We start from the raw sequence: 19,437 nt of genomic DNA on the forward strand, positions 1-19,437 counted from the left end.
AGATGAGAAAGCAGAGGCACAGGAAGTTAAATAACTTGCCTCATGTAAAACACTTGGACACACAGGTAAGATCCATACCCAGGAAGTCCTGCTCCTATCCATGACCTTGACAACTATCTTTTTCACCCTATTTAGGGTGCTGCTCAAATGCCAACTCCCTGGAGAAGTTTTCTGTCCATCCTAACAGTTACTGTCCATCATTCACCACCCTTACCTGCTGTGTTTTCTTCACAGCATGAATACCGCCTGACACTGAGCCACTACATACTTGCATTTGTTAAATGCTACAAGTGATGTTCCAGATGAAGATTCTGTGAACTTGGCCTGGCACCCTGGAGGGGCTCTTCATGTGTGGAATGGATGAATGAATGGAATCCCATCACCAGCGGATGGCATTCCAAAGAGTAATCACTGTAGCAGCTTAATGGAATGGAAAAAAAGTGGACCTCAGGTCCTGGTAAGGAAAAACTTGCACATGGTTTGTCAAAGACATCACCCCACCATAAGCACGCATATCCTTAACTTCCTCCCTGTGCCAGGGCTGTGCCTACTTTACATCATTGTATGACACCTGCTTCCAGGAACTTCACACAGCCCCGACTTTTGTTTCTTAGCATCTCTCCTGCCCTCTTCCGGTCATAGGACTTAATGACCCTGTAGGGTACCATCTCCCTGGCACCCTTGGGCCATGAGTTGTGGGTGGAGCTAAAGCTGTGTCTGAACCCAGCACTGGGTATTTCCCAGCCCACTGACTAGGTCCAGGGGTGGGCATGTGACAAAAGAAGAGTCATCTGGGACTCTTGCTAAGGTGGTAACACAAGAAGATTCTTTTTGGACAGCAGTTGCTAAACTGAGGGAGCTATAGGGGGCTCCTAAGAAGAAGCTAAGAACACAGACTCAGCAGTGACCATGGGATAGGAGTGAACCTTTGCAAGACTCCTGATGTCCAGCCATGAATTTCTTTCCCGAAAGGAAGAGGAACCTGTGCCTTTGGTGGCTGAGAGTCCTGAGGCTGGACTTTCTAGGAATAGCTTCTACAGAGACTTGTCTAGGCAGTCCGTGAACAAGGAACAGGGAAAGGGAGAAGGGCAAGAACAAAAAGCAAATGGCACAGCAGCTTCTCTGGGCTCTTCCTGTGGTCCCCCCCACCCCCCGCCACCCCATTATGTCCTTGGAGCCCAGGGAGAGAAAGGTATAAAGTAAGTTCTTCTCCTAGGAGCTCCTCCCTAAACCAGAGTGTCTCTTTAATTAGGTGTCAGGCCCTGGGGACCAGGAGAGGGTTTTTAGAGGGACAAAGGCCACCCCAAGATGAGAGGGATACTGAAGCAACTCCCTTTCAGCACAGCAGTCCCAGGAGGAGTGAGACCTGGCAAGGGCAGGGCTCTAGGCAGCAAGCTCCCCATCCCCTCTCCATCCTTCCATCCCCCAGGCTACTGAACGGGGAAGGGGAGGGGCTGGCAGCACAGGCAGGACTCTCTAGCAGTTAAGAGTAAGGCATCAGGTCTGAGATAAACACAGGTTCATATCCGAGCTTCATGCCATTCCAGCTGGTGGTAGAGATACTGAAGCCCATCAGCTCAGTTCCAGGCTGGGCTCCACTGCTGTTGGGCTGTGTGACCTTAGGCAAGTGGCTTCATGTCTCTGTGCCTGGGTCTTCTCCATGATAAAACAGGGATAATGATAGTCCTTACTTCACTGGGTTGCTGTGAAGACTCACCGAGTTAAGATGAATAGAGGGCTCAGACTCTGCTAATTCTTCTTGTGTTTTTACTAGGGCAAAGAGGCCAGTCTCCCTCTTTGCTCTGAGGGCTGCTACCTGGATGCTGTCCAAGAAAGGACTCTGAGGCCGGTTTGGTCTTCCCTCCCAGAACCTTGGTCCTCCCCCCCTCCGCCCCATCCCCGAGCAATTGCAATGGCATCCTTGCAGTCCTGGGTCCTTGCAGTGAGTTCCAACTCATCAAGGCAGCCCAAGCAGCTGCGGCCTTATCCACTGCCCTGCTAAGGTACCCAGCAAGTCTGGTTTCCACAGCCTGTGCTCCACCAGCTGCTTCTCCTTGCTTCGGAGAGGAAACACGCTCAGATGTGGCAGTGGGGGACCTAGTTCTGGGGGCCTCACAGAAGGCCAAGCCGGTGTTGCAGGGAGAGTGGAGCGAGAGGCATGTTCCAAAGTGGCCCAGCAGGCAGTGGAACGTGGTCCCTGATAAACATCAGCAATGTCAGATGGTGCTCTGAACTGCTCCTGAACTCTAAACATCTGGAAAAGGGCTCTGCTGTTCCACATCTAAGCGTTCCTTTTTTATTCCCTCTCTAAGCCCTTTAAGTACTTCTCTGAGGGTGTATGTGTCTATGGCTGTTATAGCCTCGGTCTGTTTATAGGACTGTTTACTCTGCCGTGAGCAGGCAAAGTACTGTTTCCCTGGCAACGGCTGCCTGATGCAGGGTCCACTCTGAGTGGCTATATAAATATGGACTATTGGGATAATACGGTCAGAGCAAAGCACCCAGACACTGTGGTATGCATGATATACACAGCATACCTCTTTTCTGTCTCAGAAAAAAGACAGAAGAGAGGCGGATTTAGAAAGAAAAAAGAAAAAAATCAGGGGCAGTATTTTAATTACAGCAGTGATAATACTGCAGACCACATGGGTTCCCCCTTCTGATAAAACATCTATGCCTTTCTAATGGATTTCAGAGGGAAGGAGAAGGAAATGCCAATCAAAGCTAAAAGAAGACAGATGCAGAAGAAAACAGGAAGCTTCTGAGATGTACATGCTGTGGTGAGGGCACATTTTCTTTTCCAAATCCCTGAGCGAAAATTCTAAATGGTGGTTTCTAAAGAGGCTTGTAAGCCCCAATGGAAAAGAAAGAACAAATAGAAATGCTAACAAGCCACATTGTCGTTGCTATAGGTTAGGTTTCCTGTACATTCAGCCCCTCTCATCTGGGCAGCCACCTCCCTGAAGACCTGGAAGCCAGAGTGAAGAGGGCTAGGTTAGGATCTCACACCATTTCCCCTGGCACCGTCCCACCCCCGCCCTTCCTCACATGTCCAGCCACCTGGGCATCCAAATCAACCCCCTCATTTCCTAGCTCTCAGAATAAAGGATAATTTGTCTGTTCCTCTGTGAGACATGGAAGCTGTCGAAACTTGGCTGAGGCATCAGACCATGAGAGAGGGAGATTTTTAGGGGTCGCAACTAGGGGATTTTTTTTTTTTGTCTTTTTGCTATTTCTTTGGGCCGCTCCTGTGGCATATGGAGGTTCCCAGGCTAGGGGTCCAATCGGAGCTGTAGCCACCGGCCTACGCCAGAGCCGTAGCAATGTGGGATTCGAGCCGCGTCTGCAACCTACACCACAGCTCACGGCAACGCTGGATCGTTAACCCACTGAGCAAGGGCAGGGATCGAACCCGCAACCTCATGGTTCCTAGTCGGATTCGTTAACCACTGTGCCACAACGGGAACTCCGGGACTAGGGGATTTTTGCAACACCCAAGCTCCCAGCAAGGGAACACTGCTAGACGAAGGTGGGCATAGCAATATTCCACCTTGGCCCTGGCAGGGACTCCAGCTCAGAAAGGCTCCATGGAGGAGGGGCCTGAGTCCAGTGGGGTGGACTGGCCAATGGCAAAGGACAACGGAACACAGAGTAGATGACTAAAAGCTGTGATGTTTATTAGCACACAAGCCCTCCAAATAACTAGACAGTATTTCTTTTCTTTTTTCTTTTCCTTTGCTTTTCAGGGCTGCACCTGCAGTATATGGAGGTTCCCAGGCTAGGGGTCAAATTGGATCTGCAGCTGCCGGCCTATGCCACAGCCACAGCAACACCAGATCTGAGCCGTATCTGCAACCTACACCACAGCTTGTGGCAACGCCAGATCCTTAACCCACTGATCGAGGCCAGGGATGGAATCTGCATCCTCATGGATGCTAGTTGGGTTTGTAACCTGCTGAGCCACAACGGAAATTCTAACTAGCCAGTTTTTCATGTGACAGTGTCACTTCTCATGAACTGGGGAGATGAGGCCACTTCTTTCCATTCTTGATACAATCTTTCAAGTGTGGCAGGATGGGCTCCCAGACTGGTTATCTCCACATCTCCCCACCATAGATAAGAAACTGGCAGCCTCTGAGCAGACTTCTTGGAACTGCACAAGCCGCAGGAAGAGCAGGCTGTCGGTCTCAAAGACATTCATGCGCTTCCAACTATTTTTTCCATTTAAAGGTCAGCTCACTCTCCAGGTGCCAGAACAGGCAAGCTGAATGAAGAAGCTACAGAGGCAGCAGTATCGGGAATAGCGTTGAAGGGTTGAACAAATCAGTTACTTGAAAAGGGAAAATGATTTTCACCATCTCAGATCTGCCACTTCTTTGGGGAGTTTACAGCTTCTGAGCTATTTGCAGTTCTCTCACTCTGCTTTTGGCTGGGTCAGCTTTTGCTGATTTTTTTTAAGACATGCATGCCAGAAACCATTTGGTTTCCTTGATTATCTCTTTCTATCAAGAGAACTGCTTTGCTTCCTCCCTCTGCTGACCCCTGAGGTTTCCCAAGGAGGCTGTGGAAGATGTATCTATTTATATTTTCCCCTTATATTTTCCTCTGAGACCCCTCCTCCTCCCCTTGGTAGTGGAACTGTCCATCAACAGCCTCACCTTGTAGGTGGGTCCAGGACTCAGGAAGAGCAAAGGGAATCTCCTACTCTTTTCTTTCCAAGTTAGAATAGATGACCAAACAAGGTACTATAGCATTGCTATTTGGAGGACCTGACTTGGATATTGGAAAACATACACTCTCATCCTCTTAGAGAACACAAATGCTCTAAGTATAACTCGGGGGTCATCTTGGCTACATTGTGAAGGCAACTTGCTTACAAATGATGCCAACAGAAGGCAAGCTGACCTGAGAAACAGAAACAAACACCATATTTTGTTTGAACCCTTGATGCATCCTTACCTGAAACCAACTGACTCCTTAGCTTTTCTGATACTGTGTACCAAGGAAGTTACTTTTGCACTTAAGCTAGTATAAGCTGGGTTTCTATCCCTTGCATTCAAAGGAATAGCAGCTACACCAGACACAAAGGAGATCCAGTCATAGTAGGACCAAGCTGAGCACCACACATCGCCTCACCTATGTGTTGAGCACAGGTGTCGCAATATTCTGCATACAGGGACTCGAAGCAGTGGCAGCAGTAGGGCCTTCCCTCCTTCATGATGTAGCGCTGGCCGCCCAGCACTGTCTCACACTCGAAGCAGCAGAAGTGTTTCATGTGCCAGTGCCGCCCCTCAGCTTCTGTGCATTCATCTGCAAAGATGATCTGGAGATGGAAGCCAAAATGGTTTGTGCTTTAGACTTAGCCACGTGAATGCACTTTAAAGGACAGCTATGAGGGCCCCAAACGAGAAGGGGAGAAAATAGGTCTTGCCTACAGGTTATTAAACAAAAGTGTATATGTTTATTCTGTATCTACATCAGTTCCCACACGTAGATTTGCCTAAAAGCACAGATTCTGGCCTGGCCAGTGATTAACCATATTTAAAAAAGACAAAGAATGTCCTACCCCAAAGAATATAAAGCAGGACCAAAAACTGACAGCTCATGGGCACTTTGGCTATATCCGTTTGACTTATATACAATATTTTTTAAAAATAGAAAATCTCAAATAAATACCTGGAATCCTGGTTGCTCTTTTGAAAATACAGTATTTAGCAATATTTGATACACATTCCTGCATGGCAAGCATAAGCTATACCTGAGAAGAGGGGCTGCTTTCAGTTGAGTGATGAGTTCTGTAGTTTGTCATAGTTTTCACCACTCACTGTTGTCTTGAAATGAGTCATCTTCATTTATGATAACTGCCCAGCCCTCAGAGGTATTTGTTTTGACCCCTGAGACAGAGGTGTTTTTTTTTTTTTAATTTCATAGTATATATTTAAGAGCTCACTATAAACTGCAGTGATCAAGGCAGAAGTAAATTCAGATTTTTATGGCCAACCAATTATTAGCAAGGGTGACAAGGACATTTGATGGAGGAAGGAACAGTCTTTTCAACAAATGTGGTTGGGAAAACTGAAGAGCCACATGGAAAAGAATGAATCTGAACCCCTACCTCACACCACATATAAAAGTTAACTTAAAAGGGGTCTAAGACCTAAGAGAGAAAACAAACAAAAAACCACTATAAAATATTTAGAAGGAAATACAGGTGTAAATTTTCATGAACTTGGATCAGGCAATTAGGCAATAGTTCCTTAGTTATGCACTAAAAGCAAAGTAAAAAAAAAAATAGATAAGTTGGATTTCATCAAAAATAAAAACTTCTGTGCTTCAAAAGATGTCTACACAGTGAATAACTACAAAATGGGAGAAAATACTTGCAAATCACTTATCTAATAAGGGACTAGCATCTAAAATATATAAACCCTTACAAAACAACACTGAAAAGAAAAATCTTTTTTGCCATTTAAAAAATAGGCAAAAAATAGGCAAAAGATATGACTAGACATTATTCCAAAAAAAAGATAAGCAAATTGCCAATAAGTTGAAAAATGCTCAACATTATAAGCCATTAAAGAAAAGCCAATCAAAACCATAATGTGATGTTACTTCATACCTATTAAGGTAACTATAATGAAAAAGACGATACTAAGCATTAAAGAGAATATGAGAAGTTGGAATCCTCATTCATTAACAGTGGGGATGTAAAATGGTGTAGCTGCCTTGGAATATGGTTTAGGTTCCCTCAAAAAGTTAAAACACAGAATAACCATATAACCCAAGAATTCTACTCCTGGGTATATACTTAAGAGAACAAAAAATACAGTCCATACAACAATTTGTATATGACTATTTGTAGCAGCATTGTTCATAATAGTCAAAAAGTGGAAACAACCTAAATGTCCATCAATTAATAAATGGCTAAACAAAATGTGATATACACACCTAACTGATTATTATTTGGCCATGAACAGGAAAGTACGAAAACCTGCTATAACTCGGGTTAACTGAAAAACATCTTGCTAAGTGAATGAAGCCAGACACAAAAGATCATATGTTACCTTAACTCACTTATATGAAATGTCCAGAATATGTAAATTCTTAGAGACAGAGACTAGATAAGTGGTTTCCAGAGGCTAGTGGTAGGGAGGGGGCTGCTAATAGATATGGGGTTTCTTTCTACGATGATGAAAATGATCTGGAATTAGGCAGTAGTAATGATTGCCCAACTTTGGAAATATACTAAAAAACCACCAAACTGTACACCTTAAAAGGGCAAATCTTATGCTGTATGAATTATATCTCAATGAGCAAAAATTTCAAGGCCCTTTCATCATCCTATTCTATTTGCCATTATATAATAGAAAGTATTACAGGCACCAATTCCCAGATGTGGGAACTGAGGCAGGCAGGTAAAGTGGCTGCCTAGAATCTTGGAGCTGGACCAACTACCTGCCCAGAGTCTTTTTTGAACATCACTAACTGAACCACTTTGTTGTATAGCAGAAATTATCACAACATTGTAAATCAACCATACCTTAATAAACAAAAAAAAAAAAAAAAAAGAAAAGAAAGAAATCATGTTAGTTAAGGCTGATCAACTTCTTCCGGGAAGACCGAGTCTCTGATTGGTAGCTTGTAAGGAAGAAAGGTACATGTAGCAGTGGACTCTAGCTGAAAAAGTGGAGTATTGTTTATAGGGTCCTGCTTTACTGTTTACAGGGTCCAGAAAGAACCAAAAACCTATTGCATGCAGAAGAAATCCCTGTCCAAAATCTTTCCCCAAGTCACTCCCATAAAAGGAGTCAGGTTTAGCACAGTCTCCTTTCTGCCCGAGTCTTTTAAGCTAAGCCAGGTTTTCTATCTTTCACCTGGGTGTGCTTCTATTAGGAGAAAAGTCCAGGCATGAGCCTTGTGTCCAGTTTGCTTTCTGACCTGGGAAGCAAATTCAAGTACCTCTTAGAATGTGGGGCAGAGGTATCCAAACGGAGTAGCATTGCTGCCTGAATCCCCATCAGAACGTTGGTAAATTGTGGGAGAATCAAGTAATGCTCCCCATTTTCCTTTCTTCCTGCACCAATCTGTGCCATGGAAGCTCGGGAAGCAGAACAATTTTGAGATAAGTAATACACCATTACTGATAAATACTGCCTGGGATTTGGGCTGAAATCTAAATCTTTTTAGGGCTGCACATGCAGCATGTGGAAGTTCCCAAGCTAGGGGTCGAATCAAAGCTGTACTTACAGCCCTAGGCCACAGCCCTAGCAATGCCAGGTCCGAGCCGCATGTGTGACCTACACCATAGCTTGTGGCAATGTCAGATCTTTAACCCGCTAAGCGAGGCCAGGGATTGAACCCATATCTCAAAGATACTAGTCAAGCTCTTAATCCACCATACTGCAACAGGAGCTCCTCTGTTTTTTTTTTTTTTTTTTTTTTCCCCTTTAAAGAGTTCTGAACTGAGCTAGTGCCGGGGCATGCCACAGGGAATGTTCTCAGCTCTAGAAACCATCTGCCCATCTAGGGGCCCAGGAGACAGTCACCTTCAGTAAAGCAGGCCATAATCATAATCCTAGACATTCTCAGAACCAGGGATGGTGTTAGACCCTTTCTCAAAAGGATTAATATAAGAAGGGGGGTGGCCTATAGTTTTCTGCTTGCAGGAACCACAGGACAATGTGTTGGCTATGCTGTATGTAAGTGAGGGGTCACGGCGGGGCTGCAGGCCCCACAGAGCAGGCTCTGACCTCGTCACAGGCTGCACAACGTGGCTTCAAGCACTCTGCATGGTGCCTGCCACAGTAGATCTTCCCATCTTGGTAAAAGTAGATCAAATCCACCAGGAGCTCGTTGCAGACGGTGCATATAAAGCAGGGTGGGTGCCAGCAGACACCGTGGCCGGCACGTGACGCGAACACAGCGATGTCCCCGCCGTTGATCTGGCCTCCACACTGTGAGGCAAAGGGAAACGTCAGTGGGAACACCAGCTACCACCTCTCAGTGCCCTGAGTGAAGGATAAACGGCCATCGCCAGCATTGCTAGCTGGTTACTGACCACTTCTTTTCTTTTCTTTTTTTTTTTCTTTTTAGGGCTACACCCAAGGCACATGGAGGTTTCCTGGCGAGGGATCGAATTGGAGCTATAGCTGCCGGCCTATGCCACAACCACAGCAACTTGGGATCCAAGCCGTGTCTTCAACGTACACCACAGCTCACAGCAACACCAGATTCTTAACCCACTGAGTGAGGCCAAGGATTGAAACTGCAGCCTCATGGTTCCTTGTCAGATTTGTTTCTGCTGCGCCACAACGGGAACGCTGTGACCACTTATTTTCAAACTAGTTACTGACCACTTAGTTTCAAACTAGCTAGCCACTTTACACACATGGCAGGCAGGTTTTTCTTGCCTTCCTCTTACTTTCGTAGGGCCTACAAGTAAGATGAAGATCATGTCACAGAGAAAATAAGGGATCACAAGGTGGGAAAGAAAGAAAAAGTCTGTTAGCATAATAACATATGGGAGCTCTGCCAGCAAAAGACAAGCTTATCGAGGGTCTCATTACTTTTCAGATACTCCAAACTCCCTCAAGAGGTCCAGCCGTGTCCAACATCAGGTGAAGGAGGCGGTGCGGTGTAGGGGTGGAAGGAGGGGGGCTTGGAGGTACCCTGGGAGGAGGTGGGGTCTGCACTTAGGATGGGAGGAGAGGGGGTTCATCCAAACATGCCAACCTTTAGCTAGCTTCTCTTTCTAGCATGCTTTTGGTCTGTTTCCTCTAACATGTTTTTTTCTTTTTAGGGCCACAGGTGTGGCACATGAAGGTTTCCAGGCTAGGGGTTGAATCGGAGCTGCAGCTGCTGGCCTACACCACAGCCACAGCCATACTGGATCTGAGCTGCATCCTTGACCTATACCCCAGCTTGCGGCAATGTTGGATCCTTAACCCATTGAGCGAGGTCAGGCATTAATAAATCTGCATCCTCACGGACACTGTGTCCCACTGAGCCACAATGGGAACTCCACCTCTAAGATTTTTTTACACAGTCCTGATTGAAAAAGTACCACTCCAAAAGCCTGACTATGGAAAGGGTTTCTTCTTTCTTGCTGTCCTATCTTCTCATTCATTTCCAAAGTTTCTTCCCCTATCTAGTAAGGAACATGGCAGAATCCCTGATGATGTATGCTTAGAGTTGGGGATGGGATAAAATAAATATGGTCTGAGGGTCATTGAGGGAGGAATAAAGTGGGTCCAGGAGAAGGCCCTCTGCTGACCATGGCACCGGCCCTGAAGTTCACAGCCTGTGGGTGCAGCACTATGGCCCCGCATAATTGGCAGAGCTTTGCGGGCAACATCTAAAGGGCAGAAAAGCTACCTCCAGACCTTTCCCACATCACAGACATCAGAAGGGTTGAAATGCTTCATAGAAAATGAAGTCAAGGTCTCATGGAATAGTCTCTGGGGACTCATTCATGCGAGAGACTGGACAAAAGAAAGACATTATATTACATAATGTGGTAACACTTGTAATAATGTTAGTAGAGCTGAGATAGGGATACTCTTAAAAGCTAAACCGAGGCACATTAAAGTTTTCTAGTTTATTTGCTCCAACGCGGATTCTTATTAGACAGCAAGCATCAGACTGAAGGTGGCTGGAAGCACTCCTAGGACAGGTACCCAGGGAAAGATTTTTATAGAGAAGACACAGAAGCAAAGCAAAGAGCACTTCAGTGACTAAAGGTTACACAGTCCCCTTATTTGGGAAAGGCTGGTTGGCTGCTGACGACTTGCTATTGTTGTTTCCTTTTCTTGAATTCCAGTACCCTGCCTGGCTTAGGTTTTGGTCTGCTGATATAGGTTACCAAGGCACAAGAGCCACCCCATCTAATGGCCCCCTTGCTTGATTATTTTAACAACAGAGAACCCCATTTTTATTCCCACCATGATTTTATGACCTAGGCATTTCTTATCCCCATTCTGCAGGTGACAAAACTGAGGAAAAGTAACTTGGTCACTCACAGCCATATGGCAGAAGCATGAGCCAAACATATGTCTTTCTGCCCCACACTCCCATCACTGTTCTGTACCACTCTTCACATCTGTCCATGAGATGCCCACCCTTCCTCTTATCTTTGGGGAACCTAGCTAGGCTGGTCAAGGATTATGACCTGAGAGTGGCAGAGACCCTGAACTGAGCACACAGAACCTTGCATCTTAACCTCTGAACACCTGCATTTCAGGGATCAGCGTCAAGGATCAAGACCCCACTGCCAAACTCAGTCCTTTGTCTCTCCTGTTAAGCAGCAGCTCTATTCCATCTACCTGAACCTTCTCACATTATCTCTCTGATATCTCAAAACAAGGCTCTCGAATGCTATCTCCTCCCCTCAGGTAGTATCTCACATTTCTTCACCAATCTGGTTCACACATCTTCGGGGAGTTTAGATGGGGCTACTCTCTTATCAGTAGGGCTAAGAGAAAGGTCAGAAAAAAACCAATCATCAGCACCAGAAGGCTTTTGATGGACAACAGGTGGGGCAGCATGAAACCAGGAAGGCTGGATTCCCACCCTGCTTTCTTTTTTTTGTCTTCTTATGGCTACACCTGGAGCACATGGACATTCCTAGGCTAGCAATGGAATTGGAGCTGCAGCTGCCAAGCCTACACCACAGCTCATGGCAACAATGGATCCCCAATGATGGAGTGAGACCAGGGATTAAACCTGTATCTCCATGGATACTAGTTGGGTTCTTAACCTGATGAGCCACAATGGGAACTCTACTACCCTGCTTTCCTTGAAACCCTCCTCCACCAGGCCCAGAGCTCTTACAGGAGAGTAGCAGAAAAAAAAAAAAAAATGCAGACCCTTCATCTCTGAGAGGTCCTAGAAAAAATGCAGGGGACTTCACACACTTTGCTAAATAATTTCCAAACCCAAGGAGATGACCATTTACCACCTCTTTAAATGGCACTGGTCCTGGGATGATCCTGGGAAAGAGGCTGACCTGTGGTCCAGGCAAAATCTATTTTCCAAAGTATTCATTTTAAAATAGAAATCCATCATGCCATTCTTCTGCTCAAATCCTTCCAATGGTTCCCAATCTCCTTCCACTGGCTTCCATACCCCTCATGGAATCTGACTTCATCGATCATTTTCTTATCCCCTCTGCCCTGCCACCCTGGCCAACCTGCTGTTTCTTACACACAACAGAAATACTCTTGCCACAGGGCCTTTGAACTGGCTCTCCCCTTACACCCGCAAGCCCCATCAACTGCATGACTCACTCCCTCAGTTTCTACATGTCTTTGTGGGGCGTTTCAATTTTCTACTGAAAACTGCAACCACCACACCTTCCCAGCACAAAACTCTCTCCTCACTCTAATTTTTTCTGTCTTATTTATTGTTATTGGCAAGATCAAGCTTTCAAATCTTTTGTTCATGGCTGTATTCCCCAGGCCTACAACTGTGTCTGGCACAAAGCAGTTTCTCAATAAAATTACAGCTGAATGAATGAATGAATGAATGAGGGAAAGGATGCCAGAGAAAACCCCTCAGCACACTTACCTGTTCACAGATTGCTCCTGTCATGGTGACTGGGAAGGGTCTGACATTGCCTCGGCCCAGGTTTTCACGTTTCCTCTGGTTGCTGAAGAGTTTCAGCTCCCTTTTCTCTTCCTCGTCCAGGGAGTTGCAATAGCGAACCTGGACAGACACAGCAGATGGCACTGAAGGGTTGCCCTTGCTCCTGAGGATTCCTGAAGCCCAGGTCTCAGAGTTTCTTCATTAAACTCACCCCCATGTGGTTTTACAGTCCTGGCTGGCACTTGAACACCCCTAGGCTTGGGGCTATTTCAAGTGAGTCTCTATTTGAGATTGTTGATGTCAAACAAGCTTAGTAAAGGCTCCCAAGTCCAGAGCCTGAGTCTTGGGCAGGCTGATGGTCTGTACCTGTTCCTTACCATCACTGCCCCACTCTGTTCCCCACACTGAGAGCCAAATTGCCTGGGAGAGCTTTGGTGCTAATTAAGATGGGGGCTTTCTCCTTCTTTCAAAGTGATCTGGGTCTTCAACTTGACTGTGATACTTTGACCTCTATGTATATAACCCTTGACACAAAAAAGAGCTCCCAGCCAATGAGCTAGAGTAGCTGTCAACATGTTCATAGCTTCCGTCTCCCCAGATGAGACGGGAAGCAAAGGCGTGAGACTGAGGAGTTGGTCCAGAGCTCGCTGTTACTGCAAGGAAGTCCCCTCGTGCTTACCTGTGTGTGGGAGGGAGAGGGCTGCCCGCTGGGCTTCAGTTAATGCATCAACTTGCATAAGATATTTTCCTTCTTGTTCAACACAGAAACTCAAGAGAATTAAGGGAGGGACATTAAAGATATTCAAATCTGCTCTTTCCCATTCTCTCTTTTATTTATGCATGCCTTGGGAATTTTGCTGTTATCCTGAACTATTGTTTACTTAATACTGTTTTAAAAACTGACTCACTTTTTTTTTATATGAATACATTTACTTAAAAAGAAAGTAGATTATGACTATAAATGGAAAAGCAATATCACCTGCGAAAAATAGGGCAGCCATAAAACTAGAGTGAAAACAAAACCACGTTGCTGGATTTTAGCTGGCTACTTCTGCTTGTGGGAGATCCTGAAACCGAGATTGTTCAGGCTGTTACTTAAAAAGGGACACTTGTAGGAATTGGAGAGGTGTGAGACACCTGCCCACCCAAACTACCGTTTCCCCCTTGATTATTCAACCACTCTGTCACAAGGAATGAAATACAGTTTAAAAGGGAGTGAGTCTCTCATTTTGTGGTTCAACAGTATCTACTGCTAAGTCCATGTACCACCCAACGTCATGTGTCTACTACTCTTTGGGAAACATGGATCTAATACTATCCCTTGTCTTACTTGAGAGTATTTGAGCACTGGGAAGATTAACTGAATTGCTCAGATGATTTGTCATACAGATGGTTTAAGGGAAACCTTTGAACTAGGACTAATTCGAAAACCAGTGCCGCTGTATACATCGAAATTGTCTTACCTGGTTGAAAAAGAGGGTAATCAAATATTTACTTTAAAATCATCCTTTGTCCCTAAAAGGGTCGTGTCAAAGAAGTAAAATTGACCCACTGGGTCACCTGTAAGAAATTCTCTCCAACAGGAACATGCAATTTGAAGGGTCCCTTTTCATGAAATCACAGTTAACCATAAACAGAATGAACCATTAAAATGCAGAGAACAGATCACTTTCCTCTATCAAGTAAAAAAAAATAAAACTATTTAAAAAAAAAGTCTTCACCTTGGAGAAAGAACTGCAATGACCCTAAACAACCCAGAATATATGGTTACACCACTGACAATTTATGGACATGCTTTGAAAGAAAGGCACACCCCTCCTGCTTGTAAAAACCCGCATTTTCACTTCCAAATTAGTTAACTGGGCATCAGGTTACAAGGCTTGCTCTCCTCTTTAAAGGAGAAAGCATTATTTAAATTTGTTTTATGAAGTCTGAAATAAACAACAGGAAAGGGAATTATGGCTCTCTTTCTAGAGAGTTGCTTCAGTTTTTAAGCTTTTGCCCCACTTATTCAAATTTATTTTTTGAGGTTCGTGATTTATTCTTTCTGTTCAAACATGAAAGATACAAAGAAAGCACTCATTTCCTCTGGGACTGAACTTGTGGGTGGGGGCAGCTGGTAAAAAGCTGAGATCCAGCTCTCTAAAGGGGTTTTAAATTTCTCCTTTCCATTTAAAATTATGTTTTTCTTTAAATCACAACCGGGGTTATGTGGACAGTTTGATTCTACAGGATTGCTATTTTTCAAAACCAGATCCTTAGAAATTAATTTCTAGTTAGCAAATCTAAGGCTCACAAGCTTAGATTTAAGAGTATGTTTACAAATTTCCCTTTAAGATCAATTTGACTTTAAAGATGATAAATGCCTGCTTACAGTGCCATGTGTCTGGGTTCAGAAAAGAGGACAGCCTGTAAGCTACACTTTCAAGAGTGCAAAGGATGACCTTGGCAAGTTGGACTGGAAATGACAAAAACACAGATGTTCACAGCTGCAAATTTGGACTCGTAACTTCTACTGCAGCGTAACGTGGGAAATTCATACACTCATTTAATATGAAATGATGGTGCGAATTCCAGAGAGTCACAAAGTGTGTGCCAGGCTTGAACTAACCAGGGAATCTCAGTGCTCAGGCAAACAACATGCTACACTCGCCAGTGAAGAAAACCTGGACTTGAGCTTTAAAATTTCAGGGGTCTGTGGTTACCCCAAATAGCTAGTAATGCCAGGCATAAAGGTGAATCCAGTTCATAAGGAGATTCTCCAGAAAGGGTCTGACAGTTTCTTTTGGCTCTAATTAAGGAAACTCAAACCTATTGCCAGTTTTTCATTGGGGATCTCATTGATTACAGCCTTCTGACTATGAAGAAGGTAACAATTCACAGAAGATTCTAAAAAACATCTTCAGAAAGCCCCTCTAGCCCCTTACCTCATTGTCATGTGGTGGCAGCTGGTGTAATAGCTGTTTGATTCGAAGTTTCTCTCCAGGACTGTTGACATAGGGAACTTTCTCCTCTGGGAGACAGCTATAATACTGGTGAACCTGAAGGATGGAAAGCACACAGGTAATGCGCCCATTACTCAAACCATCTGCCCATTCCCAATCCTGAGAAGATGATTCCTACAACAGGACACAATCTGCTTCCCGCTGTCCCCACCCTTCGTGAAACTCAACAGCCCATGAGTTTCTCACTGCAAGCTGAGAAAATTATCCTTGAAGAAAGAGTCCCACCAATCACTCATGTCTTGGGGCATTCCCTCTCTCTGCAAGGGAAAAATGAAACCAGCAAACTTTCCTAGAAAAAGAGATTTCGGCAAACTGGCTGGTGAACCCGGAGGGTAGGGCTTTCTCGGCAGGCTCCCCTGAGACCTGACTTTACCATTTTCTCTGTGAGTCTCCAGCATATAAGCTGCCTTCTTAGCCAAAGGGATGTGTCAGCACCTGCCTCGGTGCTGGAGACAAAGCCAGTCTTTGGCACTCGGAGAACTCCTGGGTCCCTCAGCCTCCACCTACATTAAAAGCCCTCTAGGTTTTGAGCTCTTGTAAGGAGAGGAAGCAGCTCTGATCTGCCAGGAAAAAAGTCACTAAATTTGGGATAGAGTATGTGTAATTAAAAATCGTCAGTATGTGAGTTTTTGGGGACATTCTAGAATGATCCTGTTAGGACATATTCCTGCAGTTTCTAAGGCTCACTCAACTCTAACAGCAACTTGGGAAAGCACCAAACATCTAATTTTGCCTGAAAGAAGAAAACAGACATTCTACCATCCAGCTGCAAGCAAAACTAGGGAAAGAAAAATATTGGCCGAAACAGAAGGTAATGCTTTATATACCAGAGGCAGAAGGAAAAAAAAAAAAAATCCCACAAGCTCAGATGACATCATGGAAAATACTTTTCAACTATCTCTTAGCATCACGACTGGCTCTTGTGAAACAAGGCATTCATTCGACAAAACAGAGAAGACAGAAGACTTGGAGCTCTAAGTTCATCATATTCGCTACACTCCACAAACTCAGTCACATTCCCCTGAGTTTAGGGAGCCTCAGATATGAACACATGTTTGGGGAATGCTGGGGTGAAGAGTTGCGAAAGCTCTGTCTCCTTTGATCTCCAGAAACGAAATCATAAGTGTTAGAAGAGAGAGAAAAGGCTTTGCCATGACAAGGCTGTAAGAAAATGTGAAAGCCATCCTGATTTTTCCAACAATGATGGTAGTCATTTACCATCATGTGCATATCAGGCCTTAATCAAATCCCAAAGGCAAACATAAACAGGCTTCCTGTCACAGACTAGCTGGCTTTCAGAACCCAGGGCCCTGAAACTCCTCTTGAAAGGCACCTGGCAGGGAGCCACATCCTGGCATGGGAAGCGATGGTTCCGGGTTTTGAAGGCAGCCCACAGATTACCACGACTCTCGCCGAGAAGAAAAATGAGCCCAGATCATGAGTTAGTCTGGGATTAGAAACTGGCAACAATCCCATCAGACACAGGCACACCACTATGTGCTCAGGGGAATCATGCCCATGTCTCACACTAGGTAGAAGAAGCAGTCCTGGTCCTTGTGTCCTGGGGAAGGGGCTCTGCCTCCTAAGTCAAAAAATGACTTGTAGAACAGCTTTGTGGCAACATCACTTGGTCATTCTCTTAACTCCCACTGTAGTTACAGAACATGCGTGACGAATGCTAATATAAAATGAATCACTGTGTGGATAAACAACATGGCCCTACTGTGTAACACAGGGAACTGTAGTCAATATCCTGTGATAAGGCATAATGGAAAAGAATAAGAATATATACATAGATAGATAGATATGGATAAGTGAATCACTTTGCTGTATAGCAGAAATTAACACCTTATAAATCAATTGTGCCCCCCAAAAATAAATTTTTAAAAATAATGAATCACTATGGATGCTTGATCATAAAGAGTCTCAGATGAGTTCTGTTGACTATCCTCTCAATTACCCCTCATCACTCACACACCCCTCTCTTGACTGCCCAGAGCAGTCATCTTCTGAACTTTTACGCTGAACAACCTGTTTCTCATATAGCCCAAGGCTGACCCAGGCTGGAGGAGGATCTGAACAACACCCCCCCCACCCCCCGGCTCTGTCCTTTCCCATCTTGTGTTCTTGAGCAAGTTAACAAAGCTTCTCAGGAGCCTCATCATATGAGCGTGGTAATTAAATGAGAATGTAGGTAAAGCATTTGGCCCTCCATAACAAACATAATATGCCTACATGGTACTAAGTACATTATCCAGCCTGGCATATTCTAAATGAAAGAATCCAGGCTTTCCTGGCCTTTCTTCCATCTTAAGATATAGGGCAATGCTCTTGGCTTGTAGAGTGAGATCACATCTGGGGAGCCCCTACCTATCTTGGTCTAAAAAAGAAGGTTGCAAGGAATCAAATGCAATTTAAGCTAGTTTGGTTTCAGGAAAAAAAAAAAGGGGGAGGCACACTATCATAAACACGTAGTGTTTTCTCAAGAACGCATAAGTAGGGTAGGGCCTCAGGAGGAAATGGACTCTGCCACTGGAAGGTGACTGGTAAGCGATTTCCCATCTCTCTAAGCCTTCATGTTCTTTTAGATTTGCTCTCTTCTTCACTTTCTGGGGATGTGGTCCCCACAGGACTCTAGATGACACACCCTCAGTTCAAGAGTCCATCCTAGGATGACTAGCTTTGCTCAATTCCAAATTCCTTACAGGAGACCCGTGATTACCTCATCTTGGGCAAGGGCCACATATGGAGATTGGATTGGATAAGTTCCATGCCCTTTTAAGACTAGAGGATAAAAAAAAATCCCAACACCTGACTGGGCTAAGGTGCAAGCACTGATGAAGAACTCTAGAGATATTTTGGTTGTAAATAAACAACTTAGGATGCTGAGGTCCACCCTAAAGACTGAACAGCTGGACATCTTGTGTTGCCTTTTTATAATTTAAGCCTACTGATTACCACCATTGAAAATGCATTTTTTCTACCAGCATTCCAACAATTCCTTGAACACAAAATGTGCTAAAATAATTTCTTACAAGGCAGTCAATAATTTGGTGGACAACTTAAAGACATACCCAGGAACATGCTCCATTATTAAACCAAATCAACTAATATTAATTAACAACCTACCAAATCACCCCTCTAAGACATGGAGGGTGACCTGGCCTGCTCTGAGGAAGGACAGTGAGTTTACCATTCACTGCTTCCAACGCCAATCAAAGCCTGTGACAGTCCAGGAGGAAAAAGGATCCTCTTCAAGTTGGCTTCTGCATCTCCTCCTGCTGTTTAGGAGCTGGACTTTGCAAGCTCTTAATTGAGCAAAGGGGATTAGCAGACAGATGGGAAGGAAGGAGAAATGGCTCTTGTTCCCAGGCTGTCTCAGGCTGAACACGGAAATGGAGCATGCGTGGAAATGCTTTGGCATCTTTCATGATAAAACTACTGTATAGCCCAAAACAAACAACCAATCATACCAATAGTAAGGGGAAAATATTTAATACCCTTTCTGACACGACCAAAATTAAATTTGGCACCACCCCTGAAAATCCTGCAGATTGCTCATTTTAGTACAAACATGTTTCACTGGTTAATTTTTTACAAGTTAACTAATCAAATCAATGGAATTCTGTCAATGATGATCATTACCAAGCTATTAACCAGCAGGTTAATAACCTAATATTCTCCCCTGTGTACACTGAGTCTGTTTGTCCAGCAGCAGGTTTGTGCAGTGTGCTAGGAGCTTCCCTCCATTTACATATTCCCAGGTGGAGGCCATGAGATTCTGCCCCGGGTGTAGCCATACGAGGTACATTTCCCCCAAACAAAAGCATTCTGAACACAATAAACTGGC

At 44.6% G+C, this 19,437-nt stretch overlaps 1 protein-coding gene across 3 annotated transcripts in view; it reads right to left on the bottom strand.

Annotated features, from left to right (window-relative positions):
• The window catches only part of PRICKLE2 (prickle planar cell polarity protein 2), a 349,250-nt gene that overhangs the window by 43,515 nt on the left and 286,298 nt on the right, over window positions 1–19,437 (bottom strand). For all 3 annotated transcript variants that reach the window (XM_047778600.1, XM_047778607.1, XM_047778617.1), the window contains 4 exons: window positions 15,510–15,623; window positions 12,565–12,702; window positions 8,751–8,954; window positions 5,137–5,323 (listed from right to left, as the gene is read on the bottom strand). In XM_047778600.1, coding sequence (XP_047634556.1) covers window positions 5,137–5,323; window positions 8,751–8,954; window positions 12,565–12,702; window positions 15,510–15,623 — 643 coding nt within the window. The remainder of the gene's footprint in view (window positions 1–5,136; window positions 5,324–8,750; window positions 8,955–12,564; window positions 12,703–15,509; window positions 15,624–19,437) is intronic.

Source organism: Phacochoerus africanus, chromosome 1 (assembly GCF_016906955.1).
Source record: "Phacochoerus africanus isolate WHEZ1 chromosome 1, ROS_Pafr_v1, whole genome shotgun sequence".
NCBI classification, from domain to species: domain Eukaryota; kingdom Metazoa; phylum Chordata; class Mammalia; order Artiodactyla; family Suidae; genus Phacochoerus; species Phacochoerus africanus.